The 14,597-nt window shown below is 45.9% G+C and overlaps 1 protein-coding gene across 1 annotated transcript in view; it reads left to right on the top strand.

Moving 5' to 3' along the window:
• The window catches only part of LOC137522309 (uncharacterized), a 76,840-nt gene extending 66,183 nt beyond the window's left edge, over positions 1 to 10,657 (top strand). Inside the window, exons 7-8 of the mRNA XM_068242340.1 lie at positions 3,113 to 3,241; positions 9,360 to 10,657. Coding sequence (XP_068098441.1) covers positions 3,113 to 3,241; positions 9,360 to 9,619 — 389 coding nt within the window. The 3' untranslated portion in view covers positions 9,620 to 10,657. The remainder of the gene's footprint in view (positions 1 to 3,112; positions 3,242 to 9,359) is intronic.
• Positions 10,658 to 14,597: the final 3,940 nt, after the last annotated feature.

Raw genomic sequence — 14,597 nt, 5'->3', positions numbered from 1 at the left:
AAGCCTACCAGGGCAATCTCTTCCGTGTATATACGGGCATGTAATATGACATATCTACCCAATTCGTCTATGTGCAGATGCAGAAGTTGAAAGGGTAGAGTTTTATGTATCAGGATTGTCACCCCCCTAGAGAAGGTCGAGTGGACTGCATTATAATAATGCCCCACCCATGGTTTTTTTAGGGCAAGTATTCTAGAGCCATGCAGGTGGGTTTCTGTCAGTATACAAATTTGGGGGTTATGGCTTTTGAGGTAGTTAAATACCAAGGATCTTTTTATCCTTGAGTTAAGACCACGAACGTTCCAAAGTATGAGTTTGGTCATTGGCCTGGTTTAAATACATATAAGCATTGCATCACTGTTAAAAATATGTAAGCACTCACACATTGTAATACTATAAGTTTACCTTCTAGGATCTGCGAGTTGCAAGGTGCTGAGCATTCACCCAAGTCAGGACTGTCGTAATTAAGAACCATGTTAAATAAGATAACGAAAAAAAAACAAAACAGAGAAAAAGTTAAAACCATTACAGTGGACCTAAACCTGCTAAGGTCCATTATTACCCTATATCCAACTCCCGATACCCACCCTGCTACACTCTAACAACTGGTCTGTGGTAGCTTGGATCCCTAAACGTGGTCCCTTCCTAACTATCCGCTAAGTATGGAACCAAAAACCTGAAAGCGCGCCGTAGCACGACTTATAAAGGGGGGGGAGGCAAGAGGGGAGGCCCGCTGCCCGGGTACTCCCAGGTGGTGTACCTGGGGGAAACATGTCTTAGGAGTATCATTGAATGTAGCTGAACTGTAAAAGATAAGTTTAACGATTGGCCATCTAATTAACTATTGGCAGGCCTAGTAAGAAGTAATATTGGACATGTTATCAACTGGGGGTCGCTATCAGGAATGGTGCATCTGTCTTCCGACGCTTTTCTTGATTACCTCTACTAGGGCTGGTCCTGTCAGGATTCTATTTTGTCTAAAGCCTAGCTAGGTATTGCTCCTTAATATGTATGGCTATTAATTCTTAATGCAGTGGTCCATGTCAGTATGTAAGTATGTAACCCAAACTTACTGCTATCACATCTAATAACCGTCCACTAGATGTGTGCGATTCTATTTAAGTTCCATGCCACAGCCCTGTATATTGCTCAAAGTACTCAGGGCATGGGTACAGCATCAGAGTTCCCTGTGAGGCTGAGCTTCAGTAGAAACTGCAAGTTGTGGAAGCTCAATGCAGGGATGTATCTATGGCGCCACAGCGGCACCCGGTGGCTGGCCTTGGCATATCTGCAAGAAGGCATAAGCAGGCATAAGCAGAATTGTTCCCATTTTTATGTGGCAATGTTATTCAGGGTATAAAGTGTTTTCTGCAGAGTGTTTGCTTATGAATCCGCATCTCCGGGAGTGCTGTCATCATAGGTTCCTCATTAATGTCTTGAGGCACTTTAACAAGAGAAAAATAATATTTCCAACTCAGAAAAAGAGTAAAGGAGTGGGTTAGAGAGGAGAGTCAGTGTTTATCATTCCTGTAACCGGCAATGTGAGCGTACATCAGGTTGCTGGAAGTGTTTCCAGCCATGTAGATGCCTCCTCAGGCTTTTCAAAGATTTTAACAATCTCCCCATCTTGTACCCGCAGCTTGGCTGGGAATAACATCGCATATTGTATATTTCTTGCCCGGAGTTTGGCTTTCACATGCACAAATGCTTGTCTCTGTTTTTGAGTCTCAATTGTGTAATCAGGGAATAGCATAATTTTGGTATTTTCAAAACGCAGCTCCCCAATGCGCCGGGCTGCATCTAAAATCGCGTCTCTGTCCCTGTAGTTGAGGAGTTTGAATATTACTGGCCGTGGGGGGAGACCTGGGAGGCCCCGTTTGGCCGGGATTCTATGCGCCCGTTCTATCACAAAAAATGGCGAAAGTGTGTCTTCAGGCAGGAGCTTTTTTAGCAGGGCTTCTACATATGCAGGTACATTCTTACCTTCCGACCCCTCCGGGAGCCCCACCAGTCTAAGATTGTTTCGCCTGTTACGGTTTTCCGCGTCCACCGCCCGTTGTTCCAGGGCGGTGAGGCGTTTATCTTGCCTTGGAATGGCGGCTTCATGTGCTCGGGTGAGGTCTTCCGTATCAGAGGTACGTCTTTCAAGCTCAGTGGTGCGCGCTCTCATTATGGAGAGATCCTCACGGAGAAGGCTGAATTTACTATCAAGGTGATCAAACTTGTGGGTCAGGGTCGTTTGGCAGGTGTGTATTGCTGCTAGCAGCTCCGTGGTGCTTGGGGGTGAGCCAGGGTCTTCTATCTCTGCGCCCGCCATTTCTCCTTCTTTGGCTTGTTTGGACCTGGTGTTCTGCTTTGTTGCGGCTGGGGTCTGTGGAAGGTCCTCATGCGACCCTGCTTTGTCAGTTTTGTCCTTTTTGTTCCCTCTCTGCGCCATGGTTGTGGGGTATGGGGATGCACGGTGTGTAGCGTGGCTCAGGCGGGAAGGTCCTGGGGCCTGGCAGTAGTCTCTCTCCGGCGTGGTTTGAGCGTCTTCCGAAGTCACCGGTTCCTGCTCCCAGATATCCGTGTCGGACATGTGCGTGTTCGGTAGGCAGTAAGCTAGCCAGTTATCTGGTTTGATGCACAATTAAGAGCAGATGGCCGAGATATATCACCCCCAGGCAGCGGAGCTCTTTGTTCAGCGTCCTCTCACTCCGCCATCTTGGCCACGCCCCCAACTGTTGTAAAATATTTTAAATCCCCGATTTACATTCTGATATTGATCACATGGTGACATTTTTACTGCTCGCAGGTGATGTAGCTGCTGCATGCTTTTTTGGCAGTTGGAAACAGCTATTTCCCACAATGCAGCAAAGTTCACAGACAGGAAACTGCCAGGAGTACTATGGTCCTCAGAGTTTCTTGTGGGAGGGGTTTCACCACAGTATCAGCCATACAGCGCCCCCTGATGGTCTGTTTGTGAAAAGTAAAGATTTCTGATGTGAAAGGGGGTATCAGCTACTGATTGGGATGAAGTTCAATTCTTGGTTACGGTTTCTCTTTAAGCGTTAAAAGCTGAACTGATCCTTTAAATAGCCTTCTCCTAACAGCATCATCCTTGTCTCCACAGTTAACCCCGTGTATACCAACTACAACGGAATCAAATGCTGGGGCTGTCTGGAGAACGGGAATAATAGTTGCGCATCACCAACCCCGGTGTCCTGCCAGGGCACCATGCTGCGATGTTTTGAGGCCTTTGGTGAGTAATCAGAGATTGGGTGTGAAGTTCTGTAAACCCGACATGTGTACAGTGCACAGATACTGAGCAACCAATCCTTCCACTCTCACATCACAAATTACCATTCCTCCTCTGTTCCTATATGACCTCCTTACACCCCCCCCCCCCACCCCTCAAAACACAGAACTGTACACTTGTATGAGTATATCTCACAGGGGCGTCGCTAGCCCCAAAGATCAGTGGCACGTGCCCCAAATCTAATCTGGGGTGCCCCGGATGTCCCCCAGGCGGAGTCAGGCAGCGGGTGGCAGTACTCATCTCCAGTCACTTGGTCTCCAGATTCTGCAGACATTTCTTCTGGGCTTCTCCCCTTAGTGTCTGAGAAGGAATCAGAAGCTAGAGCTCCTGGCGTCTGGAGATGAGTAGTTCCTCCCACTGTGCTACTCTGCTGGGAAGTAAGGGTCAGGGGAGGAACAGTGAGGACACCCACAACGATGCCTGCTCCCTATGGAGGCTCCACAGCTTCCAGCATGTCACCACAACACCCAGCATGCTTCATAGAGGCACCACAGCACCCAGTATGCCCCACAGAGGCACCACAGCACCCAGCATGGCAACACATAGCCCCCAGCATGGCAACACATAGCACCCAGCATGGCAACACATAGCCCCCAGCATGGCAACACATAGCACCCAGCATGGCAACACATAGCACCCAGCATGGCAACACATAGCACTCAGCATGGCAACACATAGCACCCAGCATGGCAACACATAGCCCCCAGCATGGCAACACATAGCACCCAGCATGGCAACACATAGCACTCAGCATGGCAACACATAGCACCCAGCATGGCAACACATAGCACCCAGCATGGCAACACATAGCACCCAGCATGGCAACACATAGCACCCAGCATGGCAACACATAGCACCCAGCATGGCAACACATAGCACCCAGCATGGCAACACATAGCACCCAGCATGGCAACACATAGCACCCAGCATGGCAACACATAGCACCCAGCATGGCAACACATAGCACTCAGCATGGCAACACATAGCACCCAGCATGGCAACACATAGCACTCAGCATGGCAACACATAGCACCCAGCATGGCAACACATAGCACTCAGCATGGCAACACATAGCACCCAGCATGGCAACACATAGCACCCAGCATGGAAACACATAGCACTCAGCATGGCAACACATAGCACCCAGCATGGCAACACATAGCACTCAGCATGGCAACACATAGCACCCAGCATGCATTAATGCATTAATGGATGGGGGGGGGCTTCATCTAACATTTTGCTAGCCAGGCCTACTTAGACTGCTGTTTAAGGGGACACTTACCTGGGGCTTCTATCAGCCCCTTGTAGCAGTAATGTCCCATGCCGTCCTCCTCCGATCCGCCATTCCCCGCCACTGGCCCCGGGCAATTATTCGTCTGACAAGACAAATAATGCGCGCTCCCGCTCGCGTCATCAGAAGCTTACTGCGCAAATGCAGTACGAAGTTTTCTTGTACTGCGCCTGCGCAGTAAGTTTCCAATGACACGCACGGGAGCGAGCAGGCGCCCGGCTACGGAAGCAGCCGCAGTTAGACGGTGTGCCGCGCTAGACCGGGGCCGGCAGCGGAGAACGGCGGATCGGAGGAGGACGGCACGGGACATTACTGCTACAGGGGGCTGTTAGAAGCCCCAGGTAAGTGTCTGTTTTTATTTGCAACACCCCCCCCCCCACAGAACACTTAAAGTTCAGGCAAATTTGGCTCCACCCATGACCACACCCACATTCTGGTGCATGGCCACACCTATTTTATGGCTGGAGTGCCCAAAAGTGCCCCGGATCTCTTAGGATCCTAGCAACACCCCTGATGTCCAAGCTGTAATCTTCACTATTATTGAGCAATACCTCTATTTCACTCGCTCGAGAATAAGTCACATATCTCCTTCTGAAAGTAAACGGGAGGCTTCCAAAAAAAAAAAAAAAACAACAACCAGATACTCACTTAATGAGAGGGAAGGGTCAGGGTCCTGTAGAGCCTTCCTCTCCTCTCCCGGTGCCCTCGTTACAGCGCTGGCTCCCCGGTAGTAGTATTCGACCAATTGGTCAAATGCTGCTGTCTCTGCCGCTGAAGGGAGGCTTTGAAAGTCTTTAGCCACTTTATCCACCACTGCAGTATATCTGCGTCCTCTGTGACTTCATCTAAGCCACGAGACAGTAGATATACGTCTTGTAGCTGAAGCAGTGCTGTGCAGGATTGGGCTTGCTCCTGTGCACACCTCCAGCACTATCTGCTGCAGCACTCATTGGTGAACGGGAATATATCTTCCCTAAACCAATAAGATTGATTTTTACCATTAAAAATGCTTTTAGTTTCTCAGTTCATAGTCAAAAATTCACACCGTAGCTTTATTTCAGAATCAAATATCTTCAACATAAATTGTGACAGGAACATAATCTAAGTTTTGTGATAAGCGGTAAGAATAGCCAAACAAAATTTGTGTCTTTTATCTACAGTAGCACTTTTTAGTTTTAAACTGGAATTGGTAAAACTGAGAAATAATGTGTTTTTTCGATTTTTTTCCTTGTTTTCCCATTAAAATTCATAGAAAACAAAATTGTTCGAGGGAAAAAATTCCATACAATGAAAGCCTAGTTTGTCTTGAAAAAAAAACAATACATATTTCATTTGTGTGTCATAAGTAGGGATAAAGTTATTTCTGATTAAATAAGGACACAGCTAAACTGTGAAAACTGCTCTGCTCTGGTCCATAAGTGGGAAACAAGGTCTGGATGCGAAGTGGTTAGGAGCCCGAGTGCTCCCAAAGACGAGTCGCTCCATATTTGCTGGCGCTCTCTGGCTCGCTCATGCAGGCGCCGTACACAGCCACCTGTCTTCAGGAGGACTCGGTTTCCAAAGACTTTCAAAGTCCCCCACAGCGGGGGATTCAAACGGGGAGCCAACACTTAAACGAGGGCACCAGGAGGGGAGCGGGAAGGCTGCAGAGTTCTCCAAACCTATCTTCAAGACCTAACAATAGTACATGTTTTACAGGAAACCATAAACATGCACAGGTGAGGTAATTAGCATCTCAGCAGAGCTGATTAACTACCCTGTGTGGATTTCCACAAAACATGCTCTGTTGGTGGGCCTTGAGGACAGGGTTGAAGAATTGTGCTCTATAGGACCCAGAGCCTTCCCTCTCTTTAGGTGAGTATCTGTTTGTTTGTTTGTTTGTTTGTTTAGTCTCCCATTAGCTTTAAGGTGGCCACTCACCACACAATTTTTAAACTTCTTTTCTGTTCAAGAATTACAGTACATTTTTGCAGATTGAATGAAACATTTGAAAAATCCGAACCCACGACAAAACACGTGTTCCATTTTTCTCTAATTATGAAAATAAATCATGGAAAAAAATTAGTTTGGGTGTTTAAATCAAGAATTTAACAATCTATCGTATTTTTCGGACCATAAGGAGCTTCGGGCCGTGAGATGCACCGAGGTATAAAGGACAAAATTCAGAGGAAAAAATACTAAAAGTAAAAAAAGAGGCGACACTGGTTGTACTGGTTGAACTCGATGGACGTATGTCTTTTTTCAACCAAAATAACTATGTAACTATGTAACTATGTAACTATGACACTCTGTTGGCTGCAAAAAGTTGCTTGTATTGCCGAACAGTGACACTACATGTTACGGACACGCAAGTCCTTCGTCAGGTCCTTTGTGTCCGTAACATGAGGTGTCACTGTTCGGCAATGCAAGCAACTTTCTGCAGCCAGTGGTGTCTTTTTCACCATAGGTTGTACCGAGACCATCAGATCAATCCAGTGGAGGCTAGACACCGGCTCACTCCCAGGTTCTTATACCTCGGTGCTGTCTCCCTAGAAAGTTACTTTGTAAAAAAAAATACTAATCTTGCTGTGTCCTTGGTGCAGGGGTGTCTTGTGGATCTTCTCGCCCCAATTATTTTGTCACCCTTATACTTCTTGCGTCCCCCTTGTACCTTTTGTGTCCTCCTCTGTCCCCCTGTGTCCTTCTCTGTCCTTCCTGTGTCCTCCCTGTGTCTCCCTCTGTACCCATGGTCCCTCTGTCCTTCCTGTGTCCCCCTTTGACCTTCCTGTGTCCACCTCTGTCCTTCCTGTGTCCCCTCTGTCCTTCCTGTGTCCCCTCTGTCTTTCCTGCGTCAGGGGAGCTGCCAGCGTGCAAGCGAGCCATGCCCCTGCATGGGGCCTCACACTACGGGGGGCCTCGCTCTGCAGCTGGCAGCGGCCTCGGAGCGGCAGGAGGGTGGGTGCAGGGGGAGCGGGCAGAGGGAAGTGTCAACTCACCTTCTTCCTCGATCCCCGCACGCAGCCTCTAGCTTCATCCAGTCCCGGGATCTGTTGCTATGGTAACAGCGCCCCCTGTGATGACGTAACCGCATGTCATCACAGGGGGACCTCTTACCGATGCGACGGACGCCGGGGCGGGACAAGATGAAAATAGAAGCTGTGTGCAGGATCGCGGAAGAAGGGGAGTTGAAACTTCACTCTGCCCGCTCCCCCCGCCTCTATGCTGAAGACACCTACCTATCTAACCTGTACTGAGGGGTACCTACCTATCTAACCTATACTGCGTGCACCTATTATCTAATCTATACTGGAGACACCTACCTATCTAACCTATACTGGAGGCACCAACCTATCTAACCTATACTGCGTGCACCTACTTATCTAATTTATACTGGAGACACCTACCTATCTAACCTATAGTGAGCAGTACCTACCTATCTAACCTATACTGAGGGGTACCTACCTATCTAACCTATACTGCCTGCACCTACCTAATCTATACTGAGGGGTACCTACCTATCTAACCTATACTGGAGGCACCAACCTATCTAACCTATACTGCGTGCACCTACCTATCTAATCTATACTGGGGGCATCTACCTATCTAATCTATACTGGGGGCATCTACCTATCTAACCTATACTGAGGGGTACCTACCTATCTAACCTAAAATGCGTGCACCTACCTATCTAATCTATACTGGGGGCATCTACCTATCTAACCTATACTGAGTGAACCTACCCATCTAACCTATACTGCGAGCACCTACCTATCTAATCTATACTGAGGGCACCTACCTATCTAATCTATACTGAGGGGAAGCTACCTATCTAACCTATACTGGAGGAACATACCTATCTAACCTATACTGCGAGCACCTACCTATCTAACCTATTCTGCATGCACCTACCTATCTAATCTATACTGGGGGCATCTACCTATCTAATCTATACTGAGGGGAACCTAACTATCTAACCTATACTGGGGGCAACTATGCTGGCTACCTATATTGGAGGCACTTACCAATGTAACCTATACTGGAGGCACCTACCTATTCAACCTATACTGGGGGCAACTATGCCTGGCTACCTGTACTGGGCAGGACCTATAGCTGGCTACCTATACTGGGGGCAGCTAGACCTGGCTAATCTATACCTGTCTCCACGTGGGGGGAGGCGCATTTTACGTCCTCACCTTGGGTGCAATTTAGCCTAGAAACTGCTAGTATTTGGCTCCACCCACATCATGGTTTGGCCACGCCCATTTTTCCGCAGCGCGCTCTGCTTGTATAATGAAAGCAGAGCAAGTACACTGCAACAATAATATAGACGCACCAATGGTGGGAGTGACTGAAATCTTCGCCCTGGCAGGGATAACAGCTGCCACACAAAGCAATCACTGCCATCCAGAACTGGTTAAATTAAAAAAATGTCAATAAAAACACCAATTATGTCTCATGGTGTCCTCCGATATTCTGTTCTTGCTTGAAGTCTTCTGTGATCTTCAGTGAAGAGCCCCTCCTTGTTGCATCTTCTGTGCTTGATTGAAGTCTTCTTTCTGCAACAACCTGTCCTCCACTGTTCACATTCCTGTACATTTGGTGGGTTGCCTGTATTGTGTCCCTATTCTCTTCCTGTTTTGGTGTTTCCAGCCTGTTTGCTGTGGCCACAGATTAGAGATTGTCACATGGTTGCCAAGCTTATGTCCAACTTTTCTCCTAGTCTTCTCATGCATGATCAGACATTCATGAAACCCTCACATAAAATAATACCTCTTTTCCTGTTTGTTTCAGATCAGAACCGCAAGACGGTGATGAAGGGTTGCAGTACGGTGGCCTTCTGCTCCTCCACCTACCTCACGGACCTGCCGTATAAAGTATCGGAGATCATGTGCTGTGCGGGAAGCTTTTGCAATAACTTCACTCAGCAAATCTCCAACTCCACTGGCACAATAGGTGGCTGTGGCATTAGCAGCAGAGCCACCAGTATGAACACGGACTTCAGGCTCATAGCTTTCTTCATTATCTTACTATACGCAACTTTAAGACATTAGTATTTCCTAGACACTGCTATACTATAGATATATATATATTTGTACAAAGACCTCATTATTTATAAGGGAGAAGGCTGCAGGAGGGCTGTATCTGGATACAAGTTGACTCCCTGAGATCTTCTGCTTGCTCCCCGCTTGATTCGGAGTCAGTGTTCTTCTAAACAACAAACTGCTGGCGGCAGGAAAGTCTGGAATCACACGTTCACTGGATCGACAAACCCGAAAGTTCAAGTATTTGATTGCTGACCTCATAATCACCTGTATGACTTAATGTATTGACTTTGCGGTCTAACTGCAGCCGCGTTCTGCACGTCCTTCGTTTTGGGGCGCGATGCTGGCGAGATGTGCGCGCGGTGACTTCGTGCATGGACGCAGTGGCGATATATGTACGTACGAGTGCAACATACATCTCTGGCCATAATGGTAACTTATGTGTCCTCCAAGAGTGGTTTCTGTATGGCGCCCACAATGTTCACTAAACCACTCCTGCCTAAGAAAGAAGAATTCCAATTGGGAGATCGTGTCGAGTCACATGACCCCTTAAATCACATGACCCCTTCTCAATGACGCTCAACCAGACCACATATTCTTTTCCTCGTTTCTCTGGTTCTGCTGCAACCTCAAAATCAAATGAAGGATTTGTTCTGCACCAAGGAGGATCTGGCACAGTAATATGGCTACAAAATGGATAATGGATAAGATGTTAAAAAATGATGACTGGATTTCCAGGGAATGGAACAAGGACTCTAGAGTCTGGATTTTCAGAGAATTCTTGTGGGCAAGTGGTTGTCACTCAGTCCTGGATTTATCAGAACTGTCAGTTTTAGACACTAGTACAACGCACAGGAAACAGGTCCATGGTACATCCCCTACACTATTACAGTTATGGTCTTCTGAATGCTTAAAGTGCAATACTCTCTCGATAAGGAGGAAGAAGGCAAATGCAAATTTAAGGAGTGTGACTTACCAACTGCAACAGCTTTTAGTGTTTGTGTATATAAGTGTTTGTATGTAATTTGTACTTAAAGGATATCCGAAGTGACATGTGACATAAGGAGATAGACATGTGTATGTACAGTGCCTAGCACACAAATAACTAGGCTGTGTTTCTTTTTTGCTTTCTCTGCCTGAAAGAGTTAAATATCAGGTATGTAAGTGGCTGACTCAGTCCTGACTCAGACAGGAAGTGACTACAGTGTGACCCTCACTGATAAGAAATTCCAACTATAAAACACTTTCCTTGCAGAAAATGGCTTCTGAGAGCAAGAAAGAAATAAAAAGGGGAATTTCTTATCAGTGAGGGTCACACTGTAGTCACTTCCTGTCTGAGTCAGGACTGAGTCAGCCACTTATATACCTGATATTTAACTCTTTCAGGCAGAGAAAGAAAAAAAGGAACACAGCATAGTAATTTGTGTGCTAGGCACTGTACATACACATGTCTATCTCATCATGTCACATGTCACTTCGGGTATCCTTTAAATAGCATCTGGAAAGGCACCCCATTTTCATCTGAATGTCATTTCATTTATGTTTCATTTTGGTCAGGACAACTTTAAATTCAATATCATTAATAAATAGGACTTCAAATGCAGGAGTATAAAATGTGTGTTGGAAAAATGCAAAGCAAAGCAAATTAGAAGCAAACACAGCTAAAGGGTCCTTAAGGGTACTACTCAAAATGTAAATTCTTTATTTAAAGGGTATTCAAATTGACATGTGACATGATGAAATAAACATGCGTATTTACAGTCCCAAACCTACATAGGACTGTTCTGTGTTCCTTTTTTTCCTCACTGTAAGGGTTAAGAATCAGGGCTGTATATGGCACTTTCTCTGTAAGTTGACACTCAATGATAACTGATTACAAGCCATAAATCTTTTGTGTGGCAGAGAAACAAGCTTGAGTGCAGGCAGTGTATAGATAAAAAAGGGCAATAGGTTAAAATGGGAGCAGTAAATCATTAAATGATGGTATCATTTAGATGAGACAATAAAAATATCAAACTCGATTGGTGGAGGGACGTTAATGTTAGGCGTGGGTGGGGGATTAGGTGAGGCATCAGGTAGGTAGTTTGTGGGGGAATTAGACGTCACATAGGTAGTTTGTGCAGGGGGGGGGGGGGGAGTTAGGGTAAGGTGTCAGGTAAATAGTTTGTTGGGGGAAGGGTTAGGGTAAGGTGTCAGGTAGGTAGTTTGTGTGGGGGAAGGGGTTTAGGGTTAGGCGTCAAGTATGTAGTTTGTGGGTGAGTCAAGGTTAGCTGCCAGGTAGGGAGTGTGTGTGTGTGTGTGGGGGGGGGGGGTAAAGGTTAGCTGTCAGATAGGTAGTTTTTGTGTGTGGGAGGGCTAGGCATCAGGTAGAAAGCTTGTGCGGGGGGGGGGGGGCAATTAGGGTTTGGGCCCGTTTCCATTACATGCGGTGGGATGCGGCTACATTGCACCGCGGGTGTCCTGAAACCAATGCACAGCAGCGGAACAGTTTCCATTACGTACAGGTTATGCGGAGCGGTGCAGAGCGATCCGAGAATATGCAGAATGCTGCAGATTATCGACAGCCACATCCTTCCGCCGTACACTACCGCCAGAGGCGTATCTAGAGGGGTGCAGGCATGACTTTCGCCATGGGTGCCACAGCACCATGGGGAGCCATGCCCCATATCAGATTAATTGGTATCTGGGGAACATGGCTATTTATTTATGTAGTGCTCACTTGGCTTAGTATTAGAAAAGAGGACAGAGAGGGAATAAGTAGAGATAATTCCCAAAAAGTAACTTCAGTAATATCCTGAGACAAAATACACAGGCAACCATAACACATGTACGCGAGAAAGGATGTTCTTTTTAGAGGGGACCGGAGGGGGGGGTGCTATTTCAGTGTTTGCCATAGGCTCTATATTACCCAGATACTCCCCTGACTACCGCATCTCCCTTCATTCAATATACGCTCTCCCTAGACCCTCCTTGCTTGGAGCATTCACATCATTAGGGAATTTTTTGTGTGTGTTTTACATGATTCTGCCATTGGGCAACAATGTAAATGGGGAGGTCCCTTTAGCCGTGCAGCTAAACTCTGAGGGTGTAGAAGGTGGAAAGTTGTTTGATTTTACTGCATAGAAGCTTATTCTTTAGCGACTTGTCACAAATATTCTCCCTCCGTTTATGGTACTCAGAGACATCACAGGAAACACGGATATGAAAATAAAAACTTGAATTTATTCCAAAGCAGTACTTGGGGTTCTGCCTCATGCAAGGAGCATTGGGTCAGCACAGGTACAGAAGTAAAGCAGATGCTCAGAGGAAGGATAAGGATTGGTTGCTCAGAGGAAGGATAAGGCTTGGTTGCTCAGAGGAAGGATTAGGATTGGTTGCTTAGAGGAAGGATTAGGATTGGTTACTTAGAGGATGGATTGAGATTGGTTGTTTAGAGGAAGGATTAGGATTGGTTACTCAGAGGAAGGACTATGATTGGTTGCTCAGAGGAAGGGTTATGATTGGTTGCTCAGAGGAAGGGTTATGATTGGTTGCTCAGAGAAAGGACTATGATTGGTTGCTCAGAGGAAGGATTATGATTGGTTGCTCAGAGGAAGGATTATGATTGGTTGCTCAGAGAAAGGATTATGGTTGGTTGTTCAGAGGAAGGATTATGATTGGTTGCTCAGAGGAAGGATTATGATTGGTTGCTCAGAGGAAAGGTTATGATTAGTTGCTCAGAGGAAGGATTATGATTGGTTGCTCAGAGGAAGGATTATGATTGGTTGCTCAGAGGAAGGATTATGATTGGTTGTTCAGAGGAAAGGTTATGATTGGTTGCTCAGAGGAAGGATAAGTATTGGTTGCTCAGAGGAAGGATTAGGATTGGTTGCTCAGAGAAAAGGTTGGTTGCTCAGAGGAAGGATTATAATTGGTTGCTCAGAGGAAGGACTATGATTGGTTGCTCAGAGGAAGGCTGCTAATTGGTTGCTCAGAGGAAGAATTATGATTGGTTGTTCAGAGCAGAGATTATGATTGGAAAACCACTTTCACAGTAATTACCCTGCTTTCAGCATCAGAAATACTTCCTATATTTAAAGTGGACCCAAATTAAAAATACAAGATTTCAGAAATAAAATCTATTTTCTAAATTATAATAATAAATAGCAGCCTTTTTTCAGCTGCATGATGACAAATATAAAATATTTTACATTTATTGGAGGAACCCCTCCCTTCCTTTCATATTGCCGGGATTTTTCCGGCAAACTGCTGGAGGAGATAAAAAACAAAAACACAGGCTGCTACTGATGATGTCACAGGGGAGGTGATGTCAGCTTGTGTGAGATTTCACATAGACGACGCCCCCTGTGAGGGAGGGTAGCTGATGACAAACACACCCATGATCTAAAACCTCCTACTAAGCTCAGAAGTAATGGCTGCCACCTGTATAACCCTAGTTATGAAAAGAGAAAGGTGAAAAGCATGCACTGAAATGCTCATAGGCTTAAAGGAGTGTTTATTGTTTATTCATTGTATGTGTCAGAGTGGTGCAACTAAATATTTTGAATACAAAAAATGTTTGGTTTGGGTCCGCTTTAAATACTCCTAGGCTGAGTATGTGTGGTATTCCCCCTAACCCAAGCATTCTAGGAAACCTGGTATATTTTCTACTGGCTTTGGAATTCGCAGTAAACAAACATTCTATATAGATCACCTGCCAGCAGTAAAGATGTCATCACCAGTGATAAATGTCAGAAAGTAAATCGGGGAGAGGAAAGATTTTACAATGTGCAAACACTGACTAAATAATCTATAAATGAATATTGTAAGAAAATAAGCAATTTTATTCTTGTATTATTTTCACTACAGGTCCTCTTTACAAATATCCTGGCAGATAAGTCGGTTAGGTGAGTGAGCAGGCTGTCTGGATCTTGGCTGATCTAATAAATTGTATTTAAAACATCAGAAATGTGGGTGCTGCAGAAACTGACCCCCGCCCAGCCCTGGA

Source organism: Hyperolius riggenbachi, chromosome 6 (genome assembly GCF_040937935.1).
Source record: "Hyperolius riggenbachi isolate aHypRig1 chromosome 6, aHypRig1.pri, whole genome shotgun sequence".
NCBI classification, from domain to species: domain Eukaryota; kingdom Metazoa; phylum Chordata; class Amphibia; order Anura; family Hyperoliidae; genus Hyperolius; species Hyperolius riggenbachi.
Note: the sequence above shows the minus strand (reverse complement) of the source record. Positions and strands in the feature narration are given on the sequence as shown.